Below are 18,301 nucleotides of genomic sequence, written 5' to 3'. Positions count from 1 at the left end.
TTATCTCAGGAGGCCTGGGAACTAGGAAGAACAAATACATAATACCTGTCTGGAGAAAAGTGACCAGTTCAGAGCATTCTGGTGATTTGAACAAGAGCATATGATCACTTAGCAGCAGGGTCTGGATTAAATCTCTAAATTTCTGACTTCTAAGTTCAGTAATTTCTTTTTCCACAGTTGCTTATTAATCAGTCTTTATTACTTTTAGCCAGTTCTTTCAGCTCTTTCCCCTCCTCTATTTGATAGGTTGAGTCATTCATTCATTAATGCCTGCTATGTGTCAGATACAGTGCTGTTGTGGTAAATACTCAAAAAATGAATCAGGAAAAGTTTTTACCCAGAGATGCTCCTAGTTTCGTGGGATGGAGAAGTGGAGTGATAAGCACCAGTACCTGAACTATATTGGTGCAAATGTTAGAGAACACCTATGAAAGAAGAGACCTAATGCAAATGTTAGGTCTCTTCTGGTAGGGCATGTTAGAGAAGTCTTCACAGTAAGACTGTGCCTTAAAGAATCAAGGTTCCTGTGAAGAGAGTTCAGGACAGGCCCTGGCCAGGTAGCTCAGTTGATTAGAGGGTTGTCCCCCATACGCCAAGGTTGCGGGTTCAATCCCCAGTTAAGGCACATACAAGAATCAGTCAGTGAATTCATAAATAAGTGAAACAACAAATTGATATTCTCTCTCCCCCTTTCTCTCAGAAAGGAAGGAAGGGAGGAAGGGAGGGACTTCAGGACATAACTGATTCAGGGATGGGTCATGTGAGGCCTTGGAGGCATGAAAGAGCCAAGCATGTTGGGAGAAGAGTAAGCAATGAGCAAGGGGAGCAGCTAGGGCTGGAATGGCAAGTTGGAGATAGCATTTGGAGTTGGAGTTCTAACTCCACAGTTCACTAGCTATGAGACTTTTCTTAAGCTTTAGTTCCTTACTTTACAGGGCTGCTGTGAGGATGAAATGCAGTCATGCATAAGAAGGTGCCACTATCTTAAATCCTTAGGAGAAAAAAGGGAAATTCAGTAATAAAATATCATAAAATCCCTGATATCTACCAGCATTCAGTGTATGTGAGTTGTCTTTATCATGCTAAGTTAATTTGATTTGCTATAGGCAGTGAGGAAACTGGAGCGTTTTAAACAACTAATGTGATCAGCTTCTTGTTATAAAAAATTTAGAGTAGTTAGCAGAGGGACAAGTTTATGATGGTAAAATAATAGGTTGATTGCGTATGGATTTGTGGGTCCTGCAGTACTTTGAGGTATAAACTCAATAAGATGACAGTGGATCTGGAGATTGTTTACTTTTAATCTGTATTTGACATTGAAGCACAGGAAAGACTTCTGGTTCATTCCATCATCCCTGGATTCTAGTGCAGTTCAGGCCCATATACAGGGTTGGTATCTTTGTGTAGTTAAGAAGAGGTGGGTGTTGGGGAATAGGTAGTAAGTTTGGGGGAGTATGTTTTCACTAGGAATGCAATGTTGGATGCTCACTCTATGCAATCTGGATCTTCTCTAGGTTGCTCTGTTATGATCCCCATGCAAATAAGCAAAAATCCGTTTAACATATGGGAATATTCTAGTTTTTTTTGTCCAGACTGTGGTAGGCAAATCTCATGGGACCAGTGTCCAGCAAACAGCCACCAGAGTTGAGCAGCCCCCCTACGAAGCAGCCTTTTTATTACATTCCGTATCTTGTCCAATTGTACAGATTATCTTCTTCAAACCAGTACTTCGGCTGTCCCAGTGGTTTTTCAAAGTTAGCACTTGAATGGTATTAATTGGGCATACACAAAACTTCCGCATTGTCACCTGGCTTAATTCACACATTTGTGTTTCCTGCCTGGTTCCTACAGGCATTCGAGTATCTTTTGAAAATGAGACAGACATCCTAGTTTGGAGAAGTATACTATGCCTTGTTTTAATACTATCTGAAATGACAGAATTCAGAATGAAATAGGGCAACCCTGGCCTCTGTCAAAGGAGCTTCTTTCTAAAAGTATTTTCCCCTGATGAGAATTGCTTTAGACTGATGTTTGTGTGCTTATTGATGCAACACTTCATGTTTCATAGCATTTATATGGAAGAAGCTATTTCTTACTATTTAATTAAACTACATTAACTCTTAGGACACTTACATTTATTGAGGACATAAGTATTACCAAAATCTTTGGATTTTATTTAGTAATCAATAAAACAACAACAAAATAGATTGACCGTTTCTTGTTTTGAATGCTTGTTGAGTACAACTTTTTGTGTGTGCATGTATTTATGTTGTGTCTGGACTCCCACTAGTGCTTCTTTACTGTTATTCAGCCCTGGTTTTGCCAGCACAAAATTAATTTCTATTGCTTTAGGAATGGTGCATCTTTCTTTTCTAGCATTGTATTGTTTATAATGTGAAAGATTTGGATATCTTAATTGTTGGGGTCAAATTTTGCTTAGTAGAAATCAAACCATTTCTAGAGTCTGTTATAAGGGATAAAAACTTTTTTCTAGCCAGAACCGGTTTGGCTCAGTGGATAGAGCGTTGGCCTGCGGACTCAAGGGTCCCGGGTTCGATTCCGGTCAAGGGCATGTACCTTGATTGCGGGCACATCCCCAGTGGGGGGTGTGCAGGAGGCAGCTGATCGATGTTTCTCTCTCATCGATGTTTCTAACTCTCTATCCCTCTCCCTTCCTCTCTGTAAAAAATCAATAAAATATATTAAAAAAAAAACACAACTTTTTTCTACTGAATAATTTGTATTTATATGTTATTTCAGTTTCTGTTACTATGGCAATGACGGCAGGGAGTACAACCACCTTTCCTATGAGCAACCATACCCGGGATAGAGTGACTGTGGCCAAGCTCACGTTGGAGAATTTTTACAGCAACCTAATCTTACAGCATGAAGAGAGAGAAACCAGGTATAGTAAGAACTAGTCAAAATTTTCTATTTAAATAAGCTGTTATACTGCAAGTGGAATGTAAATATGTTGCCCATTAATAATATAAATTTGGAGATCCATCCCTGTGTGTTGTTTTTAACTTTCTTATCCTGACAGTGGACCTAATTATTTGTTTTATTTTTGCAGAATAGTTCCTTGTCCTGTGAACCAATATACTTATTTCAAATGAGATGTTTTAAACAAAACATTTTCAACCATGAACTTATGATACAGCTTGTTACTTTCTTTTAGAGGGCTGCATTATGAATAATTGACTTCAATCCAAAAACATTTATAATGTTGAATATATATAAGTGGGTCTAGAAGAATAAAAAAATGAAAGACATGTTGTTTTGCTTTCAGGAAACTTAGAGTAAGGGAGCTAATGCACATAGATACTACATGAAAGAGTGAAAAGTATCACTAAGAGAAGGGCCAAGAAGAGAGAGATTGCTTTTTCCTAAGGCAACTGGAATGACATTATAAATGGTGATAGTGTTTAAACAGGACTCTAAAGAAAGAGTTCTATTTATACACACATAAAAGGGAGAAGAAAGAAATAAAAGAGCAAGCGGAAGGGCATCAGAGACAGAAGAAATCACCTTCAGTGCTAACTCAAGCACCATTCAGTTAAGCTCAAGCTAGAGGTAAAGATTTCCTGGGAGTCTTGAATGCTTTGTTAGTGTAGCTCTTCCCATGATGGTAGAGGGCCTCCCTGAGTTTTGAACAGAAGCATCAAATGATTGCAGGTGTTTCTCTGGAAGAGTACTTTAATTGTGATGCATAGAATGGACTGTGGGAGGAGGGATTAGGAACAGGAAAGGCTAGTGATATAATCCAGGCAAATAGAAAGGAGGCTCGAATTAGGATTGTGACAGCAACAAAGAAGAATTGACGGGTGAGAAAGATGAAAAAACATGGAAACTAGCCAAATATGAAATGTGAGAGAAACAAGTCAATACTGGCTCTGAAATATCATGCCTGGGCAAAAGGGTTGGTTCAACTCAGTGAAACAGGAAACAAAAAGAATGTAGGCAGAAGGAAAGTGATCACAAACAGAAGGTTTAAATGTGAATGGGTGGATAAATCCCAACAAAAGTTGACTGTATAAAAACAATAATAATGACATTGTCTTGGGCATTTTTAAAAAAAAGAATTAAAATATTTTCTAACGGTCGACTCTCCATCAGGAGGGAAGTGGAATGAAAGTGTTCTTAGATATCTTTGTATCTTTAAGAATAGGAATACAATGTAGACAGGATAAAGATTAATTTCAGACTTTGAAAAATTAACTGTACATGTAATTTCTAGGGTAGCCACTAAAAGACCAAAAATGAAGTTTGTCACTTCCAAACCTGTAGAAGGAAAATAATGGAATGAGGGGGGGAAATCAGTTCAAAAGAAGGCCCAGAGAAACAAAAACCTGAAATACCAAATAGTAGGCATAAATAGAAACCACAGAATATGTTAGAAATAAATCCAAATATAGTAGTTACACTAATTGTAAATGTAATGGAAGCCTCTGGGAGTGTTCACATCATCAAGGGAGAGTGAACAAAGTAGAAGAGAACCAAGGAAAGAAAGACCTATATTTTCTCAGGAGGCAGGCATGAGTTATTTGTCAGAAGTTTAAAGGTTCATTGTCGTTTCTTGCTGAAACCTTAAAGTAATTCAATTTTCCCCTCTATTTCTAAACAAAGGAGAGTAAGAATAAAAGCATCTGCTGTTTTTAAATTACACAAACCACAATAGTCTCAGCTTGGTGATGTCATGGAAGTCATATTAAACAATGTATACTACACTTTGTAAAGTATATGATTGTCTATCCATTGTGCTGAACATCTGACACTAATACAAAATAATATTGAATGTAAACTGTAATTGAAAAATAAAATAAAAAATGATTGCATTCTTAAAATAATAAAAATACATAGTAAAAATAGTGTATACTTTAAGAAAACATGTGATGAATTTTTAAGGTTTAACTAATTGGATAAATAAATAAACTAAATAAAGTACCAAGCAAAGAACAAAATGCCAGAGCATTTGAGGAGAAAAGCTATTTTTTTAAAGGTACAAGAGAAGTCATAGGTGTTCCGGGTAGGCATGGTGCAAATGAATGAAAATTAGTGCCTCTTGCTCCTGAATGAGATATGATTCCATGAAGTGTTAGTCTTGGCAAGGAAAGGGTGCAGTAGAGGTCTGAGAAGAATAGAGTTGCTTGTATGTGGCTATCCCTCCCAGATTAATGGTCCTCTCACTCTTTGGATTCTTTCAGCAGAGGAGAAAACTCAAAATCATTCAGCAAGCAGCTCTGCAGGCCCAGAGGTACACGATGGCAGGCACAGAATCCGATGTTAGGCGCTTGTTCCATTCTAAGGTTGGGCTTAGGGGAATAATATGTAAGAAAAGATAAAAATCAGTATGGTAAGCACCAAGGTACCTATTATAATTGCTGAGGAAGTAGGTGAAGAATATGTTATTAGGTCTCATCTCCATTTGGGTGCTCATTTATGAACAGGCTCTAGATATTTTTGCTAGGAATTTTCCTTAAGAAAGAAAAAGAAGTGATTTTGATGGGTTAGGAAAGAGCTTACTTTTGGACTCCTATATAATAAAAGGATAATATGCAAATTGACCCTAACTGGAACAACTGGGAACAACCAGTTGCTATGACGCGCACTGACCACCAGGAGGCAGACGCTCAACACAGGAGTTGCCCCCTGGTGGTCAGTGAGCTCCCACAGGGTGAGATCTGCTCAACAACAGGCCAGGCTAACGGCTGCAAGCGCAGCAGTGGTGGTGGGAGCCTTTCCTGCCTCCTCGGCAGTGCTAAGGGTGTCCAACTGTGGCTTAGGCCTGCTCCCTGCAGAGACATCCCCTGAGAGCTCCCGGGCTGCCAGAGGGATGTTTGACTGCCAGCTTAGGTCTGATCCCCTGGGGAGCGGCCCTAAGCCAGCAGGTGGACATCCCCCGAGAGGTCCTGGACTGCAAGAGGGCGCAGGCTGGGCTGAGGGGCCCCTCCTCCCTACCCCCCCACCCCGGTGCACGAATTTTCATGCACTGGGCCTCTAGTACTGTTATAAATAACAAATACTAAACAATGTGAATGGTAGTTTCAGTCCTCAACCCCTATACCCATGTGAATAAAGCCTGGGAAGTTTGTCTTCTAGCATACTCCAAAACTAACTAGAAAGAGCTCTCTCTCAGGTTTATCTTTAGGAAAAGCCAATACAATAGAAATAAAATACTTAATATTCACTTGGAGATGAGTTACAAAATTTGTGCCACAACCGTTTCTCTCGTTATCCTGTCCCTCCTCTATCCTCTCCACACCCCCTTCTTGTTAGCTTTAACTAACTTCAAGGATGCCATTTTAAAATAATAACTGAACTTGGCTGTACTGTACCTTGAAAAGTTCTTGTAGTTCTTTGGGTTACTTTTTATATACATAGATGGTTTTCTAATTTATAAAGAATTAGAATAAAATATACTCAGTTGCATTGAACATCTTTCCTTGATTAAGTAGGAAATCAAGTTTAGAGTTTAAGTGAAGGATGTGGACAAGCTCATTTAACTAATAGTGTTAGAATCAGGATTTAAATGGATAGCCACCTTAAAAATTTGTACTTTTAGTCATTATAGTTACCTTTATATACATCAAATATAAACATTGATATATGTTAATGACTTTGGTGGTTTGAACATTAGATAACAGAGTTTTCCTTCTTAGAACATTAGTCACCTTTGCTAACAATTCATTTAAACAATTTTAGAAGTAAATTTTATTTCACCAGTTTGAGAAAGCTAAATCTGAATTGGGTTTATATTTTGAGAAAGAAAACTATGCCTAGTGATTATTTTAATTCAACTTGAAAGATTTTTTTAGCATACCAAATTGAAGTGGTAAAATTGAATAAATAAATGTACATTTAAAAATGGGAGTAGTTAGGAATGTATTTAAAATGTAAATTATTTTTCTTTTGTTAAGGCAGAAGAAATTAGAAGTGGCTATGGAAGAAGAAGGATTAGCAGATGAAGAGGTAATGTTAGCTGTGATTACTGTGACTATAGTTAACAATACTGTATTATGTGCTTGACAGTTACTAAGAGAGTGGATCTTAAATGTTCTCACTACAGAAAAAGAGTAGTTATGTGAGGTGATGGATACATTAACCTTATTGTAATCATTTTGCAATATATATATGGACCAAATCATCACATTATATTCCTAAAACTTACACAATGTTATATACTATTTCTTTTTTTTTAAATTTTTATTGATTTCAGAGAGGAAAGAATAGGGGGAGAAAGAGAGAAAGAAATATCAATGATGAGAATCATTGATCGGTTGCCTCCTGCAAGTCCCCCCACTGGGGATGGAGCCTGCAACCCAGGCATGTGCCCTGACTCGGACTCGAACTCTGACCTCCTAGTTCATAGGTCGATGCTCAACCACTGAGCCACACTGGACTCAGAATTAAAACTAATATCATGGAATAGATTTTTTTAAAGTAATGTATCAACATTATAGGTGATGTCCCATTTCTGTTAGGTTATATATTCCATACACTTGGGATTCTCCTTTTCTGCTAATAGCTGTCTCCAACACATAAACATTGTTAACTTGCTGTACTAGACAACCTATAAAATATTAATAAACATTATTTTCTTTAGGTGCTTCTCTCTTGTTTATCAATTTTGAGTGTAATTTATGAAACTGTGTAATAAGGTTATTTTTTTCATTCAGATTACACAAGTTTCTAAAGCTAAATCCAACTGCACTCTGTTTATTCTATAACCCATAATGTTAGAAATCTAGAATGTCTTTCAGAATTCTTATATTTACTCATTTATGTAATTAAAAGGGGTAGGGAGGAATGTCTTTACTGCTTTGAAAGACTGTACTACAGTGCCACCATGTGGTATTTTTTTTTAGTCTTCAAATCTAAAACTGCTTTTTGATTTTTTTGTTTTACTAGTAATTCAGTTTTTTAAACTGTTATTCAAATGGCATTTTTGATCCAAAAAATAGTCTTCACTGTTTTCACTACTGATGTGCCTGAGTGTATAACTTCACTTAACTGTCTAAAGATATTTACACTGAAGACATAATTCTTTAAAGAGAGAGGAAAGGAGAGAAATAGAAGATAGAAACATCGATGAGAGAGCATCAATTGGCTGCCTCCACCACACTGCAGGGAATCAAACCCGTGACATCTTGGTTCATGGATTGACACACATCCACAGAGCCATACCAGCCATGTTGAGTACATAATTCTTAATTTGATCCTCTTAGATTAACTTTGTTAGAATTATCAGAATTCCATTGCATTGATGATACACATTTACATATTTCTATTTAATATATATAGTTTACCTAACCCTCTTGAAAGCATAAACGAAGGGGTAGGGAAGGACTATTTAGTAGTTATACCTTGAGCTACATGTCAGAGCAATGTTTCTGAGCTGTTATGGTCATTTTGACTTGTCTCCGCCTCAGAACTGAACCACTGAATGCTTGATAGGGTTCAGTTGAAGATGAACAGGAGTTTAATTTTTTCATTGATTATTTTCATTTCCCACAGGAGCTTTGTCAAAAACAAAATTTTGTTTGGTGAGGGGAAAAACGAAATATAGAACAATGAAACAAATGCCCATTCCAAATGTACCTTCAGATATTTCATAATGTTTCATATTAATGCTCATTATTTTTGTGACTGCTGGAGAATGAATTGTGAAATTCCTGACTTGAATATTTTAATGAATTATTTTTTTATTATTTTTTTAATGAATTCTTCATGTAATTATCTTTGTTGCGGTTTCATTTTTTCAGGAATTTGTGTGCCAAGTCTCAAGCAGTTTATTAAAATCTTTCCAAGAATAAATTCTGCCATAAGCACGTCTCTATGGAAACACTCTTGCTTTGTTGTTTTGGTGTCGTAAGTCTCAGTAGTTGTGACAGAGCAACCTTGGGATTTAAGGAATTGAAGCAAAGTCGATTTCTTGACAGAGTCAAAATCAATATCAGAATACTATTAGCATTGCCTAAAGTTTAACTTTTATTTTTTAATTAAGTTAGCATATAGATGAAAGAATATCATGATATAGTTAAGATGAAATATTTAATGGGGTATACTTCAAGAATAAAGATTTTTCAGTTGTTAAAAAAGTTTTTTTAAAGTTTTCTTTAGATTTTTTTATTCGTGCACCTGTGGGGTCCCTCTGTGTGGCCTGCAGGGATCAGCCAAAACCGGCAGCCCAACAGCCCGGAAGGATGTAGTAGTGTGTGAAGTGGCAGGTGGCTGGGGAGGAGCCCGAGCCTGGGCTGGGCACTGTGCTGCTCCTGCTCATCTGGCCGCAGCTTGGTAGGCTCACTGCTGCGCCACCGCAGCTGCACTCTCCAGGCGTGAGCCCGGCGTCTGGCATCCATTGGTCAGCTGTGTGGTGCTCCTGCTGTGGGAGCACACTAACCACCAGGGGGCATCCTTGCCTTGAGCGTCTGCCCCCTGGTGGTCAGTGCATGTCATAGTGATCCATCTATATCGGTCGACTGGTTGAACAGTTGACTGGTCGCTTAGGCTTTTATATATATAGATATTTCACCAATCCATCTCTTTTTATAACTCCAACTGCTTAGTTCAGATTCTCTTCATTTCTCTACTGGATGTTGTTGTTATTGTTGTTCTCCATTGATTTTTAGAGAGAGTGGAAGGAAGAGGGAGAGACAGAGAGAAACATCGATGTGAGAAAGACATATCAATTGGTTGCCTCCCGTACGTTCCCTGATTGGGGCTTGGGATCAAACCTGTAACCCAGATAGGTGCCCTTGACTGTAATCAAACCCAAGACCCTTCGATGTACAGGCCAACACTCTAATCACTTAGCCACATTGGCCAGGGTTTCACCCCCATTTTTATATATCTTGTCTTTTAATACTGTAGGTTTCCTTTGAAACAATCTGATTTTAAAGTCTTCTTTTAAACTGTCTTTTTTTTTTAATAGAAAAAGTTACGCCGATCACAGCATGCTCGCAAGGAAACAGAGTTTTTACGGCTCAAGAGGACCAGACTTGGCTTGGATGACTTTGAGTCTCTGAAAGTTATAGGAAGAGGAGCATTTGGAGAGGTGTGGTTCTTTTTAAAACACACTGTTATTGAATATATATCTTAAAATAGATTTAAAATAGATGTGTATTAAAATAATTTAATTTGAATAGAATTCCTAAAATACCATGAATGGCAAATTGCAACACTGTTTTCTTTAAAGGAATCTACTATTTACTCCTAAATACAGAGTAGTGACTGTTTAACATCTACAATGTGGTCAATTTTCACATTCTAGGTGCGGCTGGTCCAGAAGAAAGATACAGGCCATATCTATGCAATGAAGATATTGAGAAAAGCTGATATGCTTGAAAAAGAGCAGGTATGTTCTTTAATACATGCAACCAAAGAAACATCCACTGGCTGATGTTGGAATTTTTAAAAAGAAATCTATGTATCTTACTATATAATCTAGTAATTTTTGATAGGCTGTGCCATCGCTTCTCAATTCTTATAGTTAAAATTTCTTCTGAATTTATAATCTAAATATGTATTAGTCTGTTCAGGCTGCCATAACAAAATACCTTAGACTTGGTGACTTAAACAAAAGAAATTTATTTTCTTACAGTTCTGGAGGGTGGAAATCTAAAATCAAGTTTCTGGCAGGCTTTGGTTTCTGGTGAGGGCTCTCTTCCTGGCTTGCAGGCAGCTGCCATCCCATTAAGGCTCCACATAGCCTCTCCTCAGTGTGTGCACACAGAGTGTGAGCTATCTGGTGTCTCTTCTTAATACAGATACCAATCCCCTCCCATCACCCCTCCACCCCCAATGACCTCACTTAACCTTAATTACCTCCTTAGAGGCCCTTTCTTCAAATCCAGTTATCCTAGGGGTTTGGGCATTATCATGGGAATTTGAGGGAAAACATTCAGTCCATAACAAAATACCCTCTTTTCTGACTTCAGTGAAAATAAAGGATAGTTCTCAGTACCCTCAATCCCTGTCACATATCACAAAAGCAAGAACAGTCTCCTGAGAATTTGCTTATTTTATGTATTTACAAAATCTATAACCACTCCAATGTCATACTTCTGGGCTGTCTTCCTGTTTTTTATGACTTAATGTGGTTTCAGTGGTAGCCATAAATCTGAAAACATTACTAGTATTATTTTATCTATTCACCTGTGTTTCCAGTCTGGGTGGACACTCATATGCTACATATGCTAGTAAAGGCCTCTACAATGGCGGTACAAGGGGAGATGGCACCTCTCTGTACCTAATGCTTTACTTCAGTCTTTTAGTGCCCACCTGAAGCTTACTTTGTTATTATAGCAATATAATATTAATTTTTATTTAAATATGGCCCACTTGAATTTTTACTGCATTCTTCCACTTTATTTCTATTTCATTCATCCAACAAGTATTCGCATGTTCTAAGTTCTGGGAATACAGTGGTTAACAGGACACACCTGATCCTTGTTCTTTTATAGTAGTGGGGAAAATAGGCAGACCGCTATTCCAAACAGTCATGATTGATAAGTCCTATGAAGAAATTAGTTTTATAAAATATATTTTTATTAATTTAAGAGAAGAAGGGAGAGGGAGAGAGAGCTAGAACATCAATGATGAGAGAAAATCACTGATAGGCTGCCTTCTGCACACCCCATACTGGGGATTGAGCCCACAACCCGGGCATGTGCCCTGACTGGGAATTGAACCGTGACCTCCTGGTTCATAGGTCAATGCTCAACCAATGAGTCACACGAGCCAGGCAAGGCTTTTTCTTTGCCATCTTAGAATGCTTTGTAAAAGACAATAGGTAAGAATTTTGAAACAGATCCAGAGAGATTATAAAGTTCTCTAATGCAAAAAAAAAAAAAAATTCTTAATTTTCAATTTTTATTCTTGTGCTTTGATCTTAGTGCATTTAGCATACTAGATAATAATATAGTAATCTGAAATATGATATTTTAAGCAGGTCATATTTTATTATGAAAAGGTTTATAAAATATTTGTTCTCTTGTGCTGTGGGCCAGAATTCATAGTGGTGCACAATGAAAATAGCAAAAGTATAAAATCAAACCTTATTGGTAGTCTTTCAAGAAATAATGCAAAAATATCTGAAAATTGATTATATGAACTCCACAAATTACTCAGTTTATAAAATATTCCAGCTTATAAAATGGATCCCTAGTAATTGTGTATCTGACAAAAATCAGTAGCAAAACTCCACAAAATTACATTAATTTGTTATAGATTATGTTTATAGATGTTATAGAGGTTGTATGTTATAACAAAAGAATATAAAATTATTATAAACGTTTTTGCTTAAAAAAAGCAAACCAAATGGTTAAAAACCAAGCCAAGTCCTTGACTATTAACAGTTAAAAAATAGTTTGCTAAGGACCCTGACTTTGTCAAACTGATTTATAGAGCATCGCTTACTTCTTTTAACATTTAAAAGTCAGACTAAGGGCTCTAAATTTATAAGACAAAGCCAGGATCTTTGCCTAGGTGGAGAATCTGGTCAGGAAGGTTTGAGACTAGTCATTTTTCTACCTTAAAAGGCCTCAACTTCCCCTAATATACCTGTGGATCCCACCTTTTTAGGCCTAAAGATATAAGCTAAAATAAAGTATTTCCTGAGGTTCTCCGTGTTTAACGAGAATATGAACATGGATATATGTTTTAAATTTTTTCTGAAACTCCAGCTTTCCTTCATGACTTCTTAGGAACTGGATGGATAATTGTAAGAGGTAAGCTTGAAAATGTGTAATATGTTACAATTATTTTTTCAAAATACATTCATCTAGGTGGCTCATATTCGAGCAGAAAGAGATATTTTGGTAGAAGCAGATGGTGCCTGGGTGGTGAAGATGTTTTACAGTTTTCAAGATAAGAGGAACCTTTATCTAATCATGGAATTTCTCCCTGGAGGTAAAAGCAAACGTAACAGCAATGACAGGCTGAACACAAGCAAATCACTATATGTAATTACAATTTTATTGATTAGGTTTACTTTGGTATTCCTAGCTCTGAGGTTTATATAGTCAGTCATGGTTTTCCAATAGCTCCTCCCATAATAATGCTCATTTTGACAAATCAGATTCTTTTGAAGAAAGAAAAACAAATCACTAAAGAAAAACAACCCGATGGGCAAATGATAGCGCACTGAAGAACTCTGGCTGTCTACAAAAATATAGGAAAATGTTCAACTTCACCAGTATTCAGGGAAATGCAAATTAAAACAAGAATGAGATAACATTTCACACTCATCTGGTTAGTAAAAACATTAAGACAGATGAGGCTGTGGGGAACTGGCCTCATATATGTAAATTAATCTGTAATCCTAATGGGAGAGCAATTCATACATCGCAGTAAAGTGGAAAATGCAGGTGTCCTACAACTCCACAATTCCACAACCAGTTGTATTCCGTGGAGATTCTCCCCATGCCCATGTACAAGAGACCTGTAAAAGGATGCTCATTGCAGCATTGTCATAATAGTGAAAACCTGAATGCAAGATAAATGTCCAGCCATAGAAGGCTGGACAAATAAAATGTGGCATAGTTATGAGATGAAATATTTTACAGTAGTTAAAAGTCAGGAGCTATATCTTTTTCAATAGTAATATCTCAGAAACAGTGGCGTAATAAAACAACAAGCTGTGCAAGTATATGTACAATTGATACTATTTGTGTAATTTTTAAAAAACCTACAAAAGACTATAAGTCTATAGATTAATATATAAGTATATGAAAGCATTTTAAAAAGAAGCTAGAAGGATATACATCAAACTAAATGCATGATAATGGTTACTCAGCAAAATGGGAAAGAGGAATAGAATGGGAATGGAAAACAAAGAATACTTCTACTTTATTATTATTTTTTTAATCTGAAGCATCATGAAAATATACTTTGTCAATTTTGAATGGTAAGTTCACCAGTGTTTGTTCTTTGCCTCCCTTTAACAAAAAAAAATCCCTTGAAAATAATGTCTGGTCCTAGCTGGTTTGGCTCAGTGGATAGAGCATCGGCCTGAGGACCAAAGGGTCCCGGGTTCGATTCTGCTCAAGGGCACGTACCTTGGTTGCAGGCTCCTGCCCAGCCCAGGCCCTGGTTGGGGCACATGCAGGAGGCGACCCATCGATGTGTTTCTCTCACATCGATGTTTCTTTCTGTTTTTCCCTCTCCCACTCTCCCTAAAAATCAATGGAAAAATATCCTCGGATGAGGATTAACAAACAAACAAAAAGTCTGAAGGTAAGTCTTTTAGTGGAATGATGTCCTATTTTTGCTATCCCAAAGAGCTCTTAGTGTTTTTGAAACTTGAATTTGAAAGAATACTAGTATATCCCATTTCCAGGTGTGCTTATTGATTCATTTTCCAGTTTGGTATGTTTTTCTCAGCAACTTATTCTGGATGTTGAGTGGTGGATATTACTTCATTATTAGCTCTGCTTTGATTTGATTTCATGTACTTTCTATCTTAAACCCATTAAATGTCATAAAACTTTTGCCTATGCAATGACACTTTATTTGGCCCTGGAGATGGTTGGAGGTATGCTGGGTGGATCATAAAATTCAAAAATCAGGCATACATTGTGTAGATACAAAGAAAGCCTTTACAAGGTATTTCTCTTTTGAGGCATTTCAATACATGATACTTTCCTTTGTAGGGGACATGATGACATTGCTAATGAAGAAAGATACCTTGACAGAAGAGGAAACACAGTTCTATATTTCAGAGACTGTTCTGGCAATAGATGCGATCCACCAGTTGGGTTTTATCCATCGGGATATTAAGCCAGACAACCTTTTGTTAGATGCCAAGGTATGTGAATAAACTGGTGAATTATTAGGTCGCTAGTTATTTTATGGAGTAATAGAGCTAATTTTGTGATTGGAAATGGACAACTGCAATTTATATTATTGCTAACCTACATTATTTTATAGAATGATGCAGTCATTATCATCAAACATTTATACTATTACATTTCATTTGTATGGATTCTAAGCTAAGAATTTTTATAATAGTTGAATTTTAAAAAGTTTACAATAAAGCTTTTGTTTCAGAGTTATAATCCCCTGATTTTACTAGTTTTTTTTTTTCCTTTTTTAGGGCCATGTAAAATTATCTGATTTTGGCTTATGCACGGGATTAAAGAAAGCTCACAGAACTGAATTCTACAGAAACCTTACACACAACCCACCAAGTGACTTCTGTAAGTTTGATGTGCTCTCAGTTAAAGTGATATAGCTGATTTAATTCAGTACTGTTGAGAACTAAAGGGCCTCTCTCTCCCTCTCCTTAAACCAGTGCATTTCAAATGTGTATGTGTGTATTTGTTCTGTGGTGAGAGTTTTTCTCATGATAACAATTCTGTCTTGTTGAAAATAGCATTTCAAAACATGAACTCAAAGAGGAAAGCAGAAACATGGAAGAAGAATAGGAGACAACTGGTGAGTTAGCCATGTTTTTAAGAACAGTTTGGTGCTCTGGTTCTAAAATCTCCTTTGATTTTTTTGCTTATTTTGTATCTTTCATAATGATTAGTACTTACTTTATAGCAATGATAATGCTTGTTCTGGGATCACACAATTTTCTTAGTTTCTCTATAGTATTTCCTTGCCTATAAAGTGAACTGCTGATTTTTACATTATGATTTAACTTTTGAGTAGCTTATAAATCATATCTCTAATTAAATAATTGTCTGTTTACTAGTGACTAGCACTTTATATAAAACTCACTGTAGTAAGTGTAGTTTAGTGACTGTCTGGTGATTTCCATTTTCCATACCTGTCCTGATAAAACAAATATCAATCAGCACATGTAAGATGGTTGTGTATTTCTAGGAACTTTTTTTATTGACAAAATAAACAGGGTGTTAACAGTCTTACAATGAATAAAGTTAGAAAGCAGACTTTACCACAGATAAATTATTCCTTTAATGTATAATAAAATAACACTATTTTTAAATATATTTTTTATTGATTTTTAGAGAGAAAAAGGGAGAGGCAGAGAGATAGAAATATTAGTGATGAGAATCATTGATTGGCTGCCTCCTGCATGCCTCCTACTGGGAATAGAGTTCGAAACCTTGGGCATGTGCCTTGACTGGAAATCAAACCAGCAACCTTTTGGTGTATGGGTCGATGCTCAACCCCTGAGGCTCACTGGCTGGGCAACACTGTCTGTTTTTAACCCTACACTATTTCTCCTCTATTACTTAGCAAATATAAGAATCTTTTGCCCCTTTTCTTCTTTTTCTTTATCCTGTAAACTAGGTGTTTGAATATTCTCCAGGTTAAGAAAGTGCCTTTTGACTTTGTTTCCTAACTTCTTGTATAATGCCTAGCACATGTGGACACTCTGTAAATTTGTTAAATTCAATAAAGTGATGAAAATGAAATTAATTTCCTCAAGAAGGTAAATAGACTGAAAGATAATAGTCTGATACCCTCTTGAACCAAATAAAATGACCTTGGCATTATTGAGCTCATTCTCTCATTACCCCCAAGTAATTGCAAGCTTCCTGAGCTTGTAAAACATTTCAGTGTTTTTAAAAGTTTAAAAAATTTATTGAGCTATGCATTAACAAGAAAAACTTTCTTCTACTTTTACGTGTGTCACTTTTAGATCAGATTTTATAATAGAGAAAAGTTTTGCAGTATCTCCTACTTTAAAAGGGAAAAATGAACATTGCTTAAAAATATGGTGGGGATTCTATAACCCCCTATTTACAGAATATTTACAGAAGATTACTTTTGTGCATGTTTTACTATTTTTCTGGCCATCATTATAACTTGTAGTGTTTCTCAAGGGAGAAATAGAGGGGACTCTATGTATTTTGGACAGGAAATCCTTCAGAACCTGTATCCCCAGCCCACTAAATGCCAATCATGTCCTCCCCCAGGTCACTGAGATGACAAAATCTGCTGTCACACATTTTCAAATGGTCCCTAGAGTACTACCCTTAGTTGAGAACTAGCTCTTTAAATATAGTTTTGGTAAGACTATATGAATTAAGAATGAAAAATTGCATTGCTTCCTAATGGATGAGCAGTGGCCTGGAATTAGATTTATAATGAAAATACCTGATGATGCCGAAACCAGTTTGGCTCAGTGGATAGAGCGTCGGCCTGTGGACTGAAAGGCCCCAGGTTCGATTCCGGTCAAGGGCATGTACCTGGGTTGTGGGCACATCCCTAGTAGGAGGTGTGCAGGAGGCAGCTGATCGATGTTTCTCTCTCATCGATGTTTCTAACTCTCTATCTCTCTCCCTTCCTCTCTGTAAAAAATCAATAAAATATATTTTTAAAATACCTGATGATTATATATATATACTAGAGGCCCAGTGCACAAAAATTTGTGCACTGGTCAGGGGAGAGGGGGTGTCCCTCAGCCCCACTTCTGCCCTCTCACAGTCTGGGAGCCCTCGGGTAGTGGATAGAGCGTCGGCCTGCAGACTTTAAGGTCCCGGGTTCGATTCCGGTCAAGGGCATGTACCTGGGTTGCAAGCACATCCCCAGTGGGAGATGTGCAGGAGGCAGCTTATCAATGTTTCTCTCTCATCAATGTTTCTAACTATCTCTCTTCCTTCCTCTCTGTAAAAAATCAATAAAATATACTTAAAGAAAAAGAAAATACCTGATGATTATATATATATACTAGAGGCCCAGTGCACAAAAATTTGTGCACTGGTCAGGGGAGAGGGGGTGTCCCTCAGCCTGGCCTGCTCCCATTCACAGTCCAGGACCCCTAGGGGGATGTCCACCTGTCGACTTAGGTCGACTCCCCGGGGGATCAGGCCTAAGCTTGCAGTTAGACATCCTTCTGGCAGCCAGAGAGCCCTCGGGGGATGTCCAACTAATGCTCTCACTGGGGTCCCCTAATGCATCATATAGCAGATTCATGTCCTCAACCTCAGGGATATTCTCCGAACACTCCTGCTGCAGGTCCAGGTCTTCCTCCCACTCTCGGACGCTGCGAAGCCACTCCCCAACTTTGGTTTCGGCAGCTTCTTCCCTGGTCGTGAATGGCAATACTTCACCTTGGTGCTGCTCTTTGGCTTCTCCCAGGTCCAAGTCTTCCTCCTCCTCCTGGTGCTGCCCGTGCCAGGGATCAGGGCTGGCCTGCTGCTCAGAGATTTCATGAACCCTGGACTTGGCCTGCTGGGTGCTCTCCTCTGGGTCCATGGGCTGGCTGGAGAGGGAGGAGATGCGCACCTCAGCCACGTGGACAGATGCCTCCCTGAATGGGGTGTACAGGCTCAAAACCTGGCCATCTTCAGGGGCTCGCTGCAGCACCTCAGCCATGTCGAGGGGG

At 37.6% G+C, this 18,301-nt stretch overlaps 1 protein-coding gene across 6 annotated transcripts in view; it reads left to right on the top strand.

Annotated features, from left to right (window-relative positions):
• Nucleotides 1-18,301, top strand: part of STK38L (serine/threonine kinase 38 like) — a 64,673-nt gene that overhangs the window by 35,927 nt on the left and 10,445 nt on the right. For 2 of the 6 annotated variants that reach the window (XM_015560778.1, XM_015560776.1), the window contains exons 2-10: nt 2,761-2,905; nt 5,205-5,306; nt 6,918-6,969; nt 9,932-10,054; nt 10,271-10,354; nt 12,786-12,909; nt 14,652-14,806; nt 15,095-15,197; nt 15,374-15,435. In XM_015560778.1, the coding sequence (XP_015416264.1) occupies nt 2,772-2,905; nt 5,205-5,306; nt 6,918-6,969; nt 9,932-10,054; nt 10,271-10,354; nt 12,786-12,909; nt 14,652-14,806; nt 15,095-15,197; nt 15,374-15,435 (939 nt within the window). In that variant the 5' untranslated portion in view covers nt 2,761-2,771. Of the gene's footprint in view, nt 1-2,760; nt 2,906-5,204; nt 5,307-6,917; nt 6,970-9,931; nt 10,055-10,270; nt 10,355-12,785; nt 12,910-14,651; nt 14,807-15,094; nt 15,198-15,373; nt 15,436-18,301 lie in introns of those variants that run through there. The other 4 variants (XM_015560777.1, XM_015560779.1, XM_006758923.2 and 1 more) reach the window with 4 other exon arrangements.

The sequence above is a fragment of the Myotis davidii genome, unplaced genomic scaffold, assembly GCF_000327345.1.
Source record: "Myotis davidii unplaced genomic scaffold, ASM32734v1 scaffold535, whole genome shotgun sequence".
In the NCBI taxonomy this organism is placed as follows: Eukaryota; Metazoa; Chordata; class Mammalia; order Chiroptera; family Vespertilionidae; genus Myotis; species Myotis davidii.
This window is presented reverse-complemented; position numbering and strand designations above follow the sequence as displayed.